This window comes from Myotis myotis, unplaced genomic scaffold (assembly GCF_014108235.1).
Source record: "Myotis myotis isolate mMyoMyo1 unplaced genomic scaffold, mMyoMyo1.p scaffold_m19_p_15, whole genome shotgun sequence".
NCBI classification, from domain to species: domain Eukaryota; kingdom Metazoa; phylum Chordata; class Mammalia; order Chiroptera; family Vespertilionidae; genus Myotis; species Myotis myotis.
In genome coordinates, this window is record NW_023416319.1 from 45726401 (window position 1) to 45744170 (window position 17770).

The following is a 17770-nucleotide window of genomic DNA, read 5'->3' on the forward strand; positions in this document are numbered from 1 at the left end:
CCTCTAGTGTTCCCGGCTTTGTCCCTTGTCATGCGATGTCATTTTGTTTTATGCCTCCCCTGAAGGGAGGTTTTGGAAGGGAGCTTTCTTCTGCTTGCCAGTTGCCAACTGTTTGCGGATTCTCATGATATGAGCATTATATTTGCATAACATAACTGGGGAACAATGTGTATTTGGATGCTGCCTCTGACCAGAGCCCAACCGATGTTGCGCACAAAGGACTTATTAGCCCTCCATAAGGCGCCCCCACAGGAGGGAGGGAGGCGGCCTCAGCTTCCCTCCTGGTAAACAGCCTCGCTCTGAAAAGCGCTTGGGGATCATCACTCATTAACCCCACGGAGCAAGGGACTTCGGGAAGTGTGGAGTGCCCCTGCAGAGGCAGGACCTACTGCACGCCTTTGTGCATTGGTTGGTCTGCCCACCATCTGCATCCTCAACAGCCTCCCGCCACAAGTCAGGGCCCAGAAAAACCAGTGAATGAAAGGAGAAAGAGAAAAAGAAAGAAACGTAACTTGTTAATCTTCTTTCACTTACTGTCCATGAGATGCTATGAGCTGGAATCAACATAGAACAAGGTTTTCAGGTGGGCTATTGACGTGCCCAGGCCCACACTGCAAGGAAATAGGGAGTTGGCGTAACATTCCAGCCCGTCCTGACTGCAGGTGTGTGAGTCGTGTTTTCTCCCTGAAACGTGAGGCCCATGAGAAAGGAGGAGGAAGAAATGAGGCAGGATGACCCCACTGATCCTTGACCCAAAATGTGTTTGGTCTTGCCTTCCCTCCTGCTTGGAGCAGGTAGTGTTTGGCTGCAGGAGGACACGTGGTCTGGGTGCTGGGTCCTGGGTGGGACCGCCCAGAGGGTCAGGCAGAGATGGGATCTGCTGGTGGAGCTCTGGGCCCAGTGAATTCTGGGGATTTAATTACCTCTTTGCAATGCATGTTACACCTCCCAAGCACTGGCTGTTTTGGAGTCCTCAGGGCGGGAGTCCTTAGGGCGGAAATCCGCTGGGAGATGTGGATGGCTGGAGATGGCCCTTGAGCTGAAGTTTGCACCTGCACCAGAGGTACAGGCGTTGCTCACACCAGCAGGCGAGTCTGTAATGTGCGTGCCACCAGGAGATGAATAAACAGTGCAGACAGCATCCCCCTGATTCGTCACGTTTTACAGAATCACCAGGAGATCCCATGCGCGTCCGCCCTCCAGTTGACGTTGCAGCTCAGCTGTCAGCCATGCAAGCTCAGCTTGGCTCTCGGGTCTGGCGGGTGACCCAGCTGGGAGCATGTGTGTCTGTGTAAGTCCCTCACCTGCCCGGTGGCTTCTTTAATTAACGCCTGTGAGCGCCAGGGCCCGCACAGGCGGGCAACAACCCCTCACCACCGCCGCCCCCAACACTCTAGAACCCACCTCCAGAGAACCTTTCAGCTAAGTGTAAAACAAGGCTGTTTTTCCTTTTCTGATACCACCTCCCCCCCCCCCCCCCGAGCCAGGTACTTAATTCTTTTAGATGCCTGTTTATGTACTGCCTCAATATCTACCTTGCTGGGCTCGACACTTCTTTCAGAAATAAAGTGAGAAATCCACTTTCCGTACATTAAAACGGTAACTTCAAGCCAGGAGCATTGAAACAGAAATCCTCCCAACCCCTTCCCTACTCCTGCCCCCCAAACAAAAAGAAAAAGGAAAAGAAATCAAAGAAAGAAGCAGAAGCAGCCCCTCTCACTGGAGGGATTATTGCTCCTTCGGTGCCCTGCCCCTGGGACAGCCACAGGGACACTGGGCAGAAGCAAATTAAGTGATTAGTGAGGGAAAAAAGCAGAGGAGGAAAAAGTCACAGGCGGTGAGCGGAGAGAAAGGATGGCTTCCTCGCTGTTTCCTACCACTGTGCCGAGGAGAACCGCTAAGAAATGATACTTGAAGTTATATTTATTATTGTAAGCGGGTCTGATATTTCTGGGCAGGAATGATGGATGACAACTTAAATTTGTGTCCAGGGAATGAAGGTGAACTGTGACAGAGTTATTTATCTTGGGAATGGAGGTTAGGGTCAGCCTAGGCTGGGTGCCTGCAGGCACAAGACATTGACAAATTTATCCTGCAGGCCGCGTCTGAAGCCCTTTGTTTTGGATCCTGGCTACTCACTAAGTGACCCTCATCCTTCATGTTGGCAACGCGTGAAGGATGCGGTGAGTGCCAGCGGCCCCTTCTCCCCCGCCGCCCCCGCCCGGCTCCCGCTACTAATTCTTGTCATTCACTTTGCTGACAGGCACCAAGCCCAAACTATTCCCAGTCCTGAAAGGGAAGGTTAAAATATTTATTTCGGCTCATAATGGCCTCCCTGATTTAGTGCAGGATCATTTTTCCTGTTGCCTTTGTCATTGCAGGTCACTGGAAGGACTGAGCGCCTTCGGGAGCCTGGAGGAGCTCGTCTTGGACAACAATCTGCTGGGGAACGACCTCGTGTTGCCAGGGTTACCCAGGCTCCATACCTTAACCCTCAACAAGAACCAGATATCCTTGGCTCTGCCCGCTGCCCCCGCTCCCTGCCCTGCCCCGCAGTGGTCCCCTCCTGCTCGCCAGCTCTCCTCCCTGGCCCCACACAAATACCTGCAAAATGTCAAATGAGTTTTATGTGTCAGCTAAATTAAAGCATGTGAAATACAGTCCATGGGCAGACAAAGCGTTCTGTCTCCTGGCACTCGGGACACTTCAGAGTAATTTATTATAGGTCATTCATAAATGAAATGCACCATTATATCTTCCTGTTGCTCCATTTTAGTGCAGAGATCTAAGTTATGGCTGTGAAGAAATCTTTTTAATAGATAAAAATAGAGAAAGAAAATAATGTCACTGCTGCCAAGAAGGCGAATCCCGGTTCTGTTTGCTTGGGCTTGTGTGGGAGGGCGACCTCTGGTGGAAAGTCGGGGGTAATGCTGCTGAGCAAACTTGGCCTTCGCAGTGGATGCCGGAAGGCTCTCTTGGGCAACAGTTGTGGTGAAGGCGACAGGGGGAGGGGCCAAGGTGGAGGATAAGTGTGAAGCCCAGGCCTATCCTGTCTTGTATGGTGTTCATCACAGCAGGGTGATGGGAAAGGCCTGGGAGAGCCCGGCTGGTATATGGCCTCTTCTTAAGACTGCAAGGACCTAGCCAGCCTCAGAGGAGACTCAGGGACTGAGGGCTCTGGAGTCCACCGTGAGCTGAGAATGGAGTCAGAACCTTTCTGCAGCAGAAGGCACATGGCTCCAATGTTAGACTGTGGGTCTGTGCCATCATGACGCCAGCCCAGCGAGGCAGAGTGTGGTGTCAGTGCTGTTAACTCCTGGATGCGCATCTATTATAACTCCCGGCACAGAGTTGAGGGTCAGTAACTGTTGGTTAGATAAGTGAACGAATCGTCATCATCAGCTGTTCTTTAGGGGGCATTCCTGTGGATCAGGCAGCTCTGTGCCGAGTAGCTTTAGATATATTACAGGGTGGGGCAAACGTAGGTTTATAGTTGTGAGTACGTGAAACACAGTTTATTCTATTATTTTCCATTCAAACAGCTGTACACCTACTTTTGCCTCACACTGTATTTTTCATTCTTATCCAACCTTGTAAGTAGGGTATAGTTACTCCTTTGTCCAGATGGGGAAAGAGGCAAAGTAGAGACCCACAGCCAGACATTTAATAAGATGCTAGGTCCCAAATCCAATCTCAACTGTTGCTATATCCAGACTTCTTTCCATTTTAGTGTATTGCTTCAGACTTGAAGTCCAATCATCTTGTTTCATTGATGGCACATTCAAGACCTGGAGTGGTTTAATCGCTAGTTCACGATCACAGGTGAAAAGCAAGTTAGAAATAGAAAAGGGATCAGGGCATTTTCCCTAGAGTATGATATAAAACCAGATATGCATGTGAAGTTTAATCTATATGCATATGTCAACATTTATTACCCACTGTTTATACTTCAAGTCATAAGTTTATATTTTCCTTATTCTGTAAAATATACTACTTCTGGTCATTATTAATTGGCACTTTAATAGAAGGAGAATGAGATTGCCTATAGGTAAATATCAGTCTTCACCATATGAAATGTTGATGGATTTTTCCATTTCCCATCCTCCAGTCAACTAAGTTTCCTAGTCACTGTTTGAAAAAGTGTTATAGTCAGTGTGTCTTAAGGCTTCCTTGGCTGTGTAAGGTGATCAGTGGGACAATATTCTCAAATTGATCAAGAACGGAAGGAATATTAGACTAGATTGGATGATACGGTTCCTTTCTTGAGCCATAGGGCTCATATCCTGTGTCCTGCATCACTGTTGAGTATTAGAGTTCATGAATGTGTGTTCATGAGTCAGCTTGATCATGCTTAGCTATGTGGCCTTGGACAAGTCTTCCTCTAATAGCCTCTGTTAATCATTTTTATAGGAATAAGTTGAATTGGATCATGGTTTTATTCTCAAATCTGCAGTTACCAGAGACTAGCGGGCCTCTTGGCTCTATCATTCAGATTTTCTTTGTCTCTGGTTGAGTTCTTTCTCTGCTCCATGCCTCATCTTCTCCAATCTATAGCAATAATGCCCAGGAAGTAATGGTATGGCCTGGGAGGGACCGAGGCAGAAGGCAAGGTGTAGGTGCCAAGCTGATCACTCCTGTCGCTGTGTTGTTGTATGTGCTTTGTAATCAGTAGATATAAGAGATTATGGTTGGCCCTCTCAGGATGCAACATGGCTCTTCTTTCTCCTCCAGGCTATCAGTATGATCATGAGAATTGGCTTACTTTCCCTTTATACTTGACCCAAAATTCATAGAATGAAAAGCAGGTAAAAGCACCAGTAATTATATATGTCATCCTCTTAACCTAACAATTTTGACTCTACCTTTTTGGCTGACTGACTTTCGTACCTACTTGTAACAGTACCTCAGGCTCTCCAACCATTACACAATTCCATATTGCTATTCCTACTCTGTGAAATGTCTTAGACTTGGGCTCTATCACTTAGCTTTGCTGCATAATAATCCCCAGCAGTGAGTCGCTTTAAAAACCAAACATTTCATTGGTTTACAAGACTATGGGGTCAGCTACTTGGGCACGGCTTGGATGAGAGTTCTGCTAGTCTTGCTTTGGGCCACCCAGGCAGCCAGCCACAGTTATCTGGAAACTCAGCTGGGGCTGGATGGTCTGAGATGGCCTTGTTCAAAGGCCTGGAACTGGAACTGGTGCTGGCAATGTGCTGAACTACATGTCACCCACAAACTAGCACAGGCCTCTCCACATCGGAGGGGTGTTCCAAGAGCAAAGTTCCGATGTACAAACACTTTTAAAGTCCAGCTCGTATCATAGGTGTTGCTGTTCTATGGCCAAAGCAAGTCACATACCAGATGTAGAACCACTGTGAGAGGGGACTATGCCAGGTGTGAATACACAGAGGCATAGCTCACTTCATTAATCTAACACACAGACCTTGATATCCTATCTCCTTATGTTTTTACTTCATATTTCCAATAAAGAGAGACCTAGAATCAAGGAACTCAAGGAACTATTGACCTTCTGAATATTCACTCTTTCTTATAAATTGAATCTTATTTTAAACATATTAGGAAGCTTACTGTCAAATGGGGTTCTACCTCAAGTTGTTCTGTGCTGTTGGTTTTATTTTTAATTTTCTGCTTTTTGGCATATATAGAATGGTTATTGACCCCCACCACAGCTCATTTTATCTGCTTTGTAAGTCTAGAGTTTTCCATTTGGGTTTTACTCACAATTAAATCTGTTTATACAATGAGTGTGTTACTGGACCCTGGGAACTTGGGTTATGGGTTTTTTTATCTTTTACCAAGTGGCACTGCCAAATACTAAAGAACAACAGGCTCTGAAGCCAGACTTCCTGGGCTTGTACCCAGGTCTACCACTTACTGCATGACTTGGACAAGTTACTTAACATCTCTATGCTTTGGCTTAAGATGGGGACAATAATAGTACCCACCCCAAAGGTTGTTGTAATGGCTATGGAAGAATCTCACAAATACTAAGTTACAGTAACACTGAATTCTATGTGAGGGTTAGTATTACAACTTTTATTATGATCCTAGAGAATTATGTGAACTTACCTAAAGTCTTTTGGGTCACAGTATAACCAACATCAGAGTATAGATTTAGAGTGCTTCTTTGACTTCTATACTATAATTTAATATTGCCCTCACATCATTCTGTGAGTCGGGTACCACTAGGGGTAATTCTCATTTTTATGAAAAAACTGGGAGAGTATGAACTTTTTGAAATCACATAGATTGTCTGTGGTGGGGCTCAGTCTAGAACACAGGTGTGTTAATTCTCAGCCCAGACTCTGAGACCCAAGGTGGAGGGGCAGTCACTGCGCAAGAAGAGGAACTAAGGTGCCGGAAGAGTCAGCTGCCTGTGCCTGGCTCCACAAGGCCCTGCTCCCAGCTGCAGTGGGAGCTTATAAAAGGAATTCCCGACCCCAGACCCAGCATCTGGCAGATTTCTTCCCAGTTCACCACTGCTCCACTTCGTGGCTGCGTACCTCCTGCTCAACCTCACATGTTTGTTCTCCTAGTCCTTGTCCCTGAGGGTTCCATTCAGCCGTCGGCTTTGGAGCCCTGTCCTGGCATCCCTAAAGCCTGGTCTTCCCAGGTTACCGCTTCATCGCGCGCGCTCTCTCTCTCTCTCTCTCTCTCTCGCTCTCTCTCTCTCTCGAACATGTACACACTGTCCCTGGCTGTTCCCCTGTAGGGATGGGAAGTTGGCCATATCATGTCTGAATACTCAGCCCCAAATAAGAGAACAACTGAGATGTCAGAAAAATATGGATATTTAACCTTTCACCCACTTTTCCTTTAAGGGTGATAAGTGTCTTCATTTTAAATCATAGTTCATTTCTTCATTTTCTGTCTCCCTGTGTGCTTCAGCACATGTATGGAGAGACAGCATGGACTATAACGCCAAGGAAGATGCGTAATACAACTAGGATGTGCTGAATTAGAAAGCAGGACTAAGAATTTTCATTTTTCAGTATTTAAAATTTCCCTTTTGTGTTAGAAAATGACGAGTCGTTGTCTAGGGACAATGACGTGTCCCTAAAAATGCCATTTCTTCAGTTCTAGGTTTAAATATAAACTGTGCCATTACCTGACAGTGTGACCTTTGACCCCAGTTTCCTTCATTGTTATGTGAATGTGGTAATATTTCTGATGTATGTGCAAATCAAAATGAGGTACTATGCCATATACACTGTTTAGTTCGCACTCAAAAATCCTGTACTCGGATGAGCTCTGGTTGAAATCCTCCCAGTGGTGATAGATGCTGCCCTTTGCAGCCAAGCACAGAGGGAAGGTATGTCCCCATTCTCTCACCTGGGAAACAGCTTTAGACCTGTGCAACTGGCCCTGACCCTGGAGGCACCCCTCCTCCCTCATGCTCCAAACTTTCCAGGCAAGATGTTGCTTTGATCTTGGGCCCCAGCAGAAAATCTCCCTTGGCAAGCCCGGCCACGACAGCTGGGCTCTGCAGTGGCAACTTTCTGTAGACAACATTGAAAAAAATCGAAGCAGCAAGTACTCTAGAGAAGGCTCGGTGAGGGAAACCAGGTGTGTGCTAAGAATCCAGCTGGAGAGAAATGAAACTGTGCCAGATAGTGTCACATTTTTAAAAATGAAAAAAAAAAAAAACCACACAAAAAAACCCACAAAAAAACAAACAAAAAAAACCAAAGCCTTAGGAGAATTGCTGAGAGTCCCCACTGCGGTGGTCTTGATTAGCCCCAGACCCCAGTTCCCTCCTCTCATTGACTCTGGTTAATTTTCTATGCAATTTTACAAACAGGAATGTGACACATTCTCTCTCAGAGCCTGCAATCAGGCAAGTCAAGGCTGTGCTCGTCCTTGCTGGCCCAGGAGACCGAGGAACCCATTAAATCTCCTCTTCCTGTCTCACCCTCCAGTGGTGATCTCAATGTAATGATGAAGTTCTGGTCCACAGACTCCTGAAGTAGGTGCTGGAGATTCCTGCCTGGTGTGGATTTGGGGGAGACCACCTGGCTAACCCCAATTGATCAGTTAGTGGGTAATTGAAAGGCTTAGTAAGATGTAGCAGCTTCTGCCACACACAGTACCCTAAATGGAGCAGGCTCAAAGGCTTAGGAAATCCATAATTCCTTAGATTTGTGGGCACAAGATGGCTGAAACTTCTTGAAGCCTCTAGATCAGCTGTGGGTCGAGACCCCTTTGGCGGTCGAACGACCCTTTCACAGGGGTCACCTAAGACTATCCTGCATATCAGATGTTTACGATTCATAACAGTAGCAACATTACAGTTATGAAGTAGCAACGAAAATAATTTTATGGTTGGGTTACAACATGAGGAACTGTATTTAAAGGGCCAGAAGGTTGAGAACCACTGCTCTAGGTGCTTTGCCCAACAAATGATCCAGATTCGATTGAATCAACTTCTCCACGGCCACCTGTTCATTGGCTGACCCAGATTTTGTGGAGAGTAAAACTTACAGAATTTGAGGAAGCCCTCTTAAAGGAAAAAACTACATAAGTGTGAATGCAAAATTAGGTATAAAGATGAGTGTTACTTAGAATAGGAAATATATCAAAACAAAATAAAATTTAAGTTGAAAACTACCACACACTAAAATATTTAGAAAAGTGAATCTTTTTGTAATACACATATCTGTATAAAAACTTTGTTCCTGCAAATTCCCTTATAACTTTGTTATATAATTTTCTAATATTTTATAGAGAGAAAATAGAAAGATAATTCCATCTAATTGAAAATTAAGTTGTATTTTTAATAATTTAGGGAGGTTTCTTTCAGATTCATCCCTCCTTATTGGTAATTTCACCACTAAATTATTGGCAAAATATTTAGAATTTTTAAATATTGAAAAAAACTCTCATACATGTTCTTCATATATGAGCTGTTATATTTTAGGACATTTCAAGTTATTTGTGTATGTGTATACACTCAATAACTTAATCTTAAATGTTATTTGACCTGATAAATTCGTTAATCATTGTATCATCAGTTTTATGTTGGTCCCTATACGTTGTGTCAGCATGAATATTACTGGAAGCTGTTCCTACTGATACTGTTGTAATAACCAGACACAGATATGATGCAAACCACACAAATATATCTCACTGAATCCTAATTAAATGCCACTTCTTCCCAAGTTCCTCTTAGCCAGGTTCCCAGAATTTCCGCAGGCACTCCAATGTCACCCAACTCGAAGTGACATGTAGTGGATGACATCCTAGTGAAGAAAAACAGTGATCTTAACCAATCGCGAATTTCACAAAATACGTGACCATGCGGCACTATTACTAGGGCTTGTTTCAGAGCCCTGTGCAAGCAAAGAGCCCTCACACACAAGCTTTATTAGTTCTGTGGGAAATTTACATATGAAGATTTACTCAGATTAAACTGGGCCTCCCTGGATGGTGGCCTGCTAGGTTTCCCATCCGTAGTCACTTAATGTTGAGAAATGACTGGGATCTCAATCCAACTTAGTTGCCCAGTGTTTTCTCAACTTGAAAATCTTGCCAGTTTTGAGTTCTATTCCTTCACATTACCACCTTCATACAGTAGATAAAAAAATAGATGAAGATTTAATGTTCTCCTTTTCCCCAAATACCATGATTTTTTTCTCCACCAGTGACGCCACTGAGCAATGCTCGGCTCCACCACAGACTCTCAGTTTGCCCCTAAGAGGGAACTAGGTCTTGGTTAGACTTTTCTGTCCATAGTAGTAAAGGCTTCCCCTAGTTTATCTCCTGATATTGGATAATTCCTCTTGTCCATGGGCTCTTGGTTTTCATGGCCTCTATCCTGGCCTGTCAAATCACCATCTTGCTTAGGGCCCAGCTCATCAGCTCAATTGGTGAGTTGATGTGTGTGTGAACTAGCCCTTCCCAATCCATGTGATATCCTGCATCTGTGACTCTTTTCTTATATGGTTTGTGGTGTCCTCAGAGTTTGACTTGACTGGACAGTGGAGCCCACTGTGGGGATGGATCATGGAATAATTTTACCACCATGTCCCTCCTTGGTCTTTTTTATTTTTTCCCCCTTCATAGAACAGTAGATTCACAAAGGGTCTCAGGAAATGGATTCTGACCTGCCTGGCTTGACTCAAGTTGTTCTACTTTTCTCAGCTTATCTTCTCCTCCTAGCTTTGTTCTCCTTTCCCCCCAATACTATGATTTTTTCCCCCACCAATGAGGCCACTGAGCAATGATTGGCTCCACCACAAACTCTCAGATCATAATAGGATGGCCAATCCCTGGCCATTCCTGTATGTTTTATTGATACATTACCCATTATAGGAGAATTAATATTTTTTATTGAGGTCTTTGAAAATAATGCCTTGCTTTCACTACTAGAAAAAAATTAAGTTTTATGGATTTGCATATTATAAAATATTTTACTACATGGAGTATACCCTTCATCATTTCAACTTAAAAACCAAACAAAACACAGAACTATAGAGGAAAGTGTGGTAAAACAATTAAGTGCATTAATTTTCTCTCAAGTGATCTGAACTCAGCCTTACCTGTCCAGAGAAAAGCTGGTTCATGTATCCAACAGTAGGAGTGAAAAGCTAACTGTTCCAGACACCCACAGCTAAGCTGATTTCAACCCTCATGCATGCCATATCCTGGGAGCAGTCTGGACTCAAAGTGGCTAGTCTTTCCCTGTAAGCCATGGTCTAGTCTCCTTGTTAAACCTTTTGTCTTCCTGGACCAAGATCCTTAACGTTTGTCACATCACTGACTTGGAGCATCTGCTTGATCACCTGGCAGAAGTGACACCAGCTCTGGAATACCTCAGCCTGCTGGGTAACGTGGCGTGTCCCAACGAACTGGTCAGCCTGGAAAAGGACGAAGAAGACTATAAGAGATACAGGTGAGCACCTAGGGGTTTGAGCATGGTGAAAGAAGGAAAATGCATCTTTTGGGGGGATAATGTACTATTGTGTGCGTAGCGCATGTTTGGTAAATATCAGTGGATTCCACATGATAATATTAAACTTTTACCTTTGCGTAACCTATAGCCATTGTCTCCTTTTGTTGAAGTCAGAGGAGCCAAGAAGTATGGAATGCTGTTGAGTGGTCTAGGTCAGGGGTTGGCAAATTTTTTTGTAACAGGATGAAGGTCATATGGTATCTGTTGCAACTATTCAACTTGGCTGTTGTTGTGCAAAGTAGACATTTGTAAATGAGCGGGCATGGCTATGTTCTAACAAAATTTTATTTTTAAAAAAAAAAAACACAACAAAACAGACAGCAGGCCAGATTTGTCTCTATTTTGCTGACCTATGCTCTGTCTTGTCAGGTCTTCCCGAGGTCTGCTTTAGAGTCACTTTTTGGAGAAAAAGCACTTCCCACTGAAGTTTAGGGAGCTTATATAAAATCCCAAGAGGAAGTCCCCCAAGGCCCATAACTTTGTTCCTTAAAACTATGCCCAAGTGCCCATTGACCATGTGCTTTGATGGGTTCCAAGTAGAAATGCTTTTCTTTATTGTTTCTACTTCTAAACCATCTGCTTTGGAACACCAATCCAAACTCATCTCTGTTAGGGAGTCTTCTCCATCGTACTGATTTCATAAACTCGTTTTGTTTTCCTTCTTCATTTTGAATTCTGTATGCTCTCATTCTTGACTATTGTTTGGTAAATACTTTTAATGATCATCTCTGATGTGTTGTAGGTCTCTCCATTATGAATATGCTCTCATTAAAGCCCTACTCAAATCAATGTGGGAAGGAAAGAGGGAGGCAGGATGGAAATACAAAACCTATAAGGCTACTGGAAAATAAATGTGGAAGAATTGAGGAAAGAGGATAATAATCTGAGAGAAATTTGTTCTATTAAGACTCATATAGAAATCTGTGGTGACCCATGAAGGAACATAGCTGGGGGCATTCATTTGTATAAGCAAAACTGTGAGAAATACTGAAGGCTGTTCAATGTAATATGTTTAAAACACACACACACACGTACACACACACACAGTAAAGCTACAGTAGGATTTTAGTTACATTTCTTCATTGGCAAGAATTTTATACCTTTTACTTCATTTTCTAACTTACTTGATTAATTTTGTAGCAGTCTTAGCTGCTCTCTTTTAAACTATCTTGGAATAAAGCTACTTTTAAAAAATGTACTAAATCTTTCTCCATCATGAAGATTTTCATTTGAGATATGATACTGTCAATTCGAATGTGAGTTCTGCTAGGAGAAATATGTTTAATGTCCAGCAGGTGAATAGTTACACATTTCTAAATCAACCCTTGAAGTTGCATAGTCACTTAGAACTTAATTTGCTTCTTTGACACTCTTATCAACTCTGAAGCATTTAACAGCCGGATTTCAAGCATGAAGGGGTGGCTCAAAACATATTTTATCTTCTTGCGGCAACTTATTTACTAGTATATGTCTTAGAAAGGTTGAGCAAGTCCAAGAAAGTTCTGTCAATCAACATTTTTAGTAAACCAAGCCTTTTTGGGGAAATTCTCAGTTTTTTTTCTGTTTTTTTTTTTCTTTCTTTCTGTGTTTAATTTTTTAAAAATAGCCAAATAAATTTTATATATGTGTATGTATGTACATGTGTGTATATGCATACACATTCACACACACGTGTTCATTCATATTCAGGTTCTTCAAACTAGGCAATTTTTCTTTTCTAGAATGAGAAAAGTAGAGTGAGAACAGTTTCTAATCCCACCTTATTTTATTCAGTCTCAAATAGAAAGAGGGTTTTATGAGGTTATAAAAGAACAAGAAAAGCTAATACTATTTTTTTTTTTTTTGCCATTGTGACTGGTCACATTGGCAAAAATACTAAGACCCAAGGTGTAAGGGGTCAAATAAGATGATCTGATATGGAGTCCAGTTTGCCAGTGGGACTTTTTAAATGGAGAGGCCAGTCTAGATCAGGATCCCTTAACCAAGGTGATTCTTCTGAATTGTCCAAGGCATTTTGATTAATTTAGTGGCAAAAGCAACAAAATAGTCACTAGGTGATCCTGATGCTCCGTGAAGAACTGTTGAACTGAGTGGTATTTAAAATTCCTGTGGGCTCTAGCATTCTGAGATACTCTGCTCCCAAGCAGGTACAGCTCTTCCTTTCCTAGCTCATGTTTCATTCTGCATTTTATCTTCTGTATTTCTCTCACTACCTCATATATTTCACCATTTAGAGAATGGCTTCCAGTAGGTAAAGACTGCATCTTCTTGACCCTTGAAGCCTCAGTAATACCTAAAGTAGACATTAATACCTAAAGCAGACCATGGAATAGGGGCTTGGTAATTTTTCTGGAGCTAGATTGAAATTACTCTTCCTCTCATAAGCTGAGCATCAATCAACAGATGTAGGGCCCTTTGGCTCCTCAGATGGCCCACTGCATATTTGGAAAAAGTTCCATTTGGATCTCGACAAGTGCAGTTAATAAGCAAGAGATTATCCTTCAGACTCAATCCAAGTGGTGGTTGTCGGGGCCTGATTCCTTAGGGTGGGCTTGATTCTAGAGGCGTGATCCATGTCATGGCTAGGATGAGCACCCTCCAAGCCTGTCCTCCCCACTCCATGTCTGGTCCCTGGAGGGTGTGGAAGGGTGGGGCTGGGAAGGCTGTTTGTTAGTTGCACACATGGCAAAGTTGCCAAGGGGAGCGGAGTTTTAGAGGCCGCACACAGTGGAAATCACATCCAGTCAAATTTATCTGAGAAAATTCAGAAGTCACCTACAAGGATGGCAAGGTGCTCATACTCTGAGAGAAACAGAAACCAGGATCAGTGGTGGGAACATGTGTGCCCGTCCAGGCCCACATTAATAGCATGGCCTCTGACTGTTGCATGGAAGAGTAGGCCCACACTGCAGTAATTCTAAATTTGTCATTCCTCTGTTTTTGTTTGTTTGTTTGTTTGTTTGTTTTAGCTCTCATTTGACAAGCATTCTCACACTTGCATTTGGATGAGATGAATGTGTATATGACCCAGTTCTGCTCTGTGGTCCATAACAGCCCCGCTTTGTTCACCCTGGAATCTGTGCTTTAGTTAACCCTGAGAAGTTTTAGGGCTTCACAATAAGTCTTTTGAACCCAGAGTTCCTGTGGCATTTGGGTTTCTACCAAGCAATGTAGCCACCTTTTTTATATTCCCTTGGTAAACTATCTTCCTGGCCTTTCATTCACAAAGCATGATGTCTGCCTGCCTTCTAGCTCTTACTGGAGCCTAATCCTAAGGCCTCTATGTAAATTTATGTGACATTTTCACTAGAAAATTGCTTAAAAATGAATGATATTTCTACGGTTTACTGTTTTTCACTTTAAGTACGTTTTCTGACAATATGTCTTCTATTAATCATTTAAGCAATAGTAGGAGCCTTAAAGGAGTGTATTCAGAAGCAAGAACCCATGGCTCATTTAGTGCTGTCTAAAAGAATGTCTTATTGATTGGCATCCTCTGTGGGTATGTGATGTAATATTTATAATATGTCACCCCGCCATACATCAAAACAGGTATGTCCGTTGTTTCATTTCCATGGGAGACGCTGATTTCTGAGAGGTCTGCTAGGTTTTAGGTCACGTTGTGGCCAACCACTGGACCAGAAATGGGAAGTGACTAGAGTCACAGAGCTGTTGGAAATGGCTTCATAGATGCTTTGGTGTCTGCAGATTCTTTTCTCCCCTGTCCCTCACCACCCCCTTTCCTTCCTCATTTACCCCCTGTGCACCAGGTTAGATTTTCTTGGCACACATCCCCGCAGTAAAATGGGCTCATTAAATCTGAATGGGAGCATGAACATACTACCAAGTTGTTGATCAGTGCCCTGGTCCTGCTGGGGCAGGAGCAAAACCATGCCTGGAGTTTCTCTTTGCCATTCATCATAGATCATGGCTGAGAACTGTCCATGGCCATGTTATTACAGGAGCCTAAACCTGCCCATGCTTTGCTGTGTACACACTGTGCTATTTTGGGATGAATGTTGAATGGAGGTGAATGTGATAACCAGCAGCCTTCGGGGTTTGAGCAGGAAGAGGGTGGGTGAGGCAGAGCTTGGCTTGGGAGACCACCATCATACTAAGAAACCACTTAGGGCCTCCTGTGGACTTCAACACTGGCCAAAAAGTGGATCCAGGATGGAAACCTGGGTGCCCAGCATGTTCTACGTCCTGTCTTCCTTTATAATTCCTTTCTTTCTTCTTACGGCAGGAAAGAAAGTAGCCTGGAAGTCAACAGTACGCAAGCGGTAACTTCAGATGTCAAATAAGGGAGGTGGGCTCATGGTCTCAGCTCTACTTCTGTCATTTAAAGCCTTTGTCATTCATTCTCTTCTGTCACTGCAGTCTTTGGTCAGCCTCTCCTTCCTTGTTCCTCCCCAGTAGGTCCCTCTGTGTTCCTTACAACATTAAATTATTTTAAACGTGACACCCTCTCTTTGTTCTCTCCAAGGGAGCAGCCCAGGGGCCTGCCCAGTGTCTTCAGCACTCCGCCAAAGGGCAGGAGGGAGGGACCCTTTGCAGTCTGTGGGCCATCCTGGGCTACCACCATTTCCCCGCTGAGTAGGAGCTGTAAAACTTGTGGCTTACATAGCCCAGCTAGCATGCTCCAGCTAATCTACAGTCTGGGCTTTGAAGATCACAAGAAAGCAGAGGTCACGACCCAGAGATCAAAGTGACAGAAGCCCACAGAATAATTGCTGGTTACCCTCTGTAGAGGGCCGTGGTGTGTCCTGTGGGTGTATTGTTTGCCCGGCGACTTCAAACATACTGCCCAAATCAGCTGGCCTTTGCCAGTTGTCAGGCATTCATTAATGCTGTAGGTGAGCTCACCTCGGCTCATTAGAGTGAGATCATTGTCATCTCTTTGAGCATCTAGAATTATTCCACATAGTGTTTGTTCATTACACTTGGTTCTTTATTGACTTTTTCTAACCATCCTCTTTTACCTGGAGGTGTGAGGAGGCAGTTATATAAGGAAATTGAAGTAATAAGAATGGAGAATATGGATGTATTTATTGTAAATTAACTTTGAGGCTCATAGAAGTCAAGCAAAATAAAGGTTAAAAAGGCTTAGGCATCATTTAGCCTATTCCCTTCATTGCACAGATGGGGAAACTGAGGCTCAAGAAGGTGGTAGAGACTGAACCAAGATTGCACAGCAAGATAATCCCAGAGTATGGCCTTTTCCTTTGGCCTGTTAGTCCCCAAGCTTTTTGTTACGAAGATCTCCCCTCTTTTTTAAAATTTTCTTTCCTGTACTTTAAAGCTTTGCCTCCTAAAAAGAAAATAAAAAGCTTGGCTCTTAAATAAACTGCAATTAAGCCATCACTAACATTTAAAAATTTGTCAGACACATTTAGCTGTTGATCCGTGTTTTGAATCAGCATCAGGTAACCAGGATTACCAAACAGGGTTGATGCAATCCAGTCAAGAGCAAAGACGCTTGATATTTTGTTGGCATGTTCACTCTATTCTTTTAAGCTTGTGAAAGGTTGAAAACAGTACATGGGTCACCCATTACTGTCTTCAGGGGTCCCAGGAGGGCATCAGTAGGTTGCACCATCTCTCCCCCACCTATACACGGGAGCAAGTAGGCAGCAAGAACTAGTGGGAAGAAGCATAGAATGCCATAAATGGAAGGAAGTAGGAAAAAACTCCAGTGATTCCCCCACCCAGGTCCCTCAGAATCTAGAAACTTGGTGTGTCTTGAGTAGAGACTCCTCAGAGAAAGGAACACACAGCCAGCCCAGGAGCAGGCCGTGCAGATCTGTGGTTGCGTGGTGTTGTGGGTAGCAGTTCTGAGCAGGAGGGAAGAGCATCCTCCTCTTGCTTTGAAGTCTATATGGAAAGCACCAAAACTTTGGCATTTGGACAGAGAAAAACAAGGAAAGAAGCCTTTCTGCTGTTCCTTTTATCCCCCTCCCAGTTTGGGGAGTCTCTTTAGAGGAGTCCTTTAAGAAAATGGGGCATTCTGTATGGGAAGAGAGAGAACCACCTGAGAACTCTGTGTGGGTCTCACATTTAGACAATCTGTCTGCAGACAGAAACACATGGGTCTTTAAACACCATCCTTTCCAGGATCCCTGATCTGCTCCCCGTGACCTCACCTTCCATGTCATAGCCAAGTGTGCCTGACTCCCTTCCCCCGGCCCTGGGATGTCGCCCAGTCACCTTGGAAAGGTCAGGGAAATTGGAGTTGCCCTCTGGAGCTCGGGATGGGAGACTCAGAACTTAGATGGATCTCTTTTCATTAAGCAGTGTCCTGGCTTAACAAGCAGTTTTATAAATCTGGAGCTGTCTCCGGGTGTCGCGGGATTTATAGACGGAGGTTTCTGCCATAAAGTGGTTTATGATGGCTGCCTTCTGTGTTATTAGTAGCTGTCTCTTTCTTCAAGCATTGCTGTTTGATAATAGCCTTAAAACACCCAGAATTACTTACCTGCAAGCCCCGTTCCCAATAGCCCCTGTTGACAGTCCGAATAAGTTTACTGCCCTTTTGTTGTACTTTACCTTCAAAACAAACTGATTGAAGCATCAATAGCTCGCGGAAGCTGACAGAGCCACGTCATGTGGACTGGCCCTTGTGATTGCAGGTTATCGGGGAGTTAACCTTCCCGCGTTGTTAACTGAAATGTTTTATGTACTATGCAACTTTAGGATACGGCTGTGATAACCTCAGTAACTAAGTCATACATCACGATAAAGAGATTTTGGTGCAACAAATAACCCAGGATTAAATTTACAAGGGTGGAATTGATA

At 43.8% G+C, this 17770-nt stretch overlaps 1 protein-coding gene across 1 annotated transcript in view; it reads left to right on the plus strand.

Annotated features, from left to right (window-relative positions):
- LRMDA (leucine rich melanocyte differentiation associated) overlaps nt 1-17770 on the plus strand; it is a 1016440-nt gene that overhangs the window by 557731 nt on the left and 440939 nt on the right. The window contains exons 3-4 of the mRNA XM_036337194.1: nt 2382-2508; nt 10776-10915. Coding sequence (XP_036193087.1) covers nt 2382-2508; nt 10776-10915 — 267 coding nt within the window. The remainder of the gene's footprint in view (nt 1-2381; nt 2509-10775; nt 10916-17770) is intronic.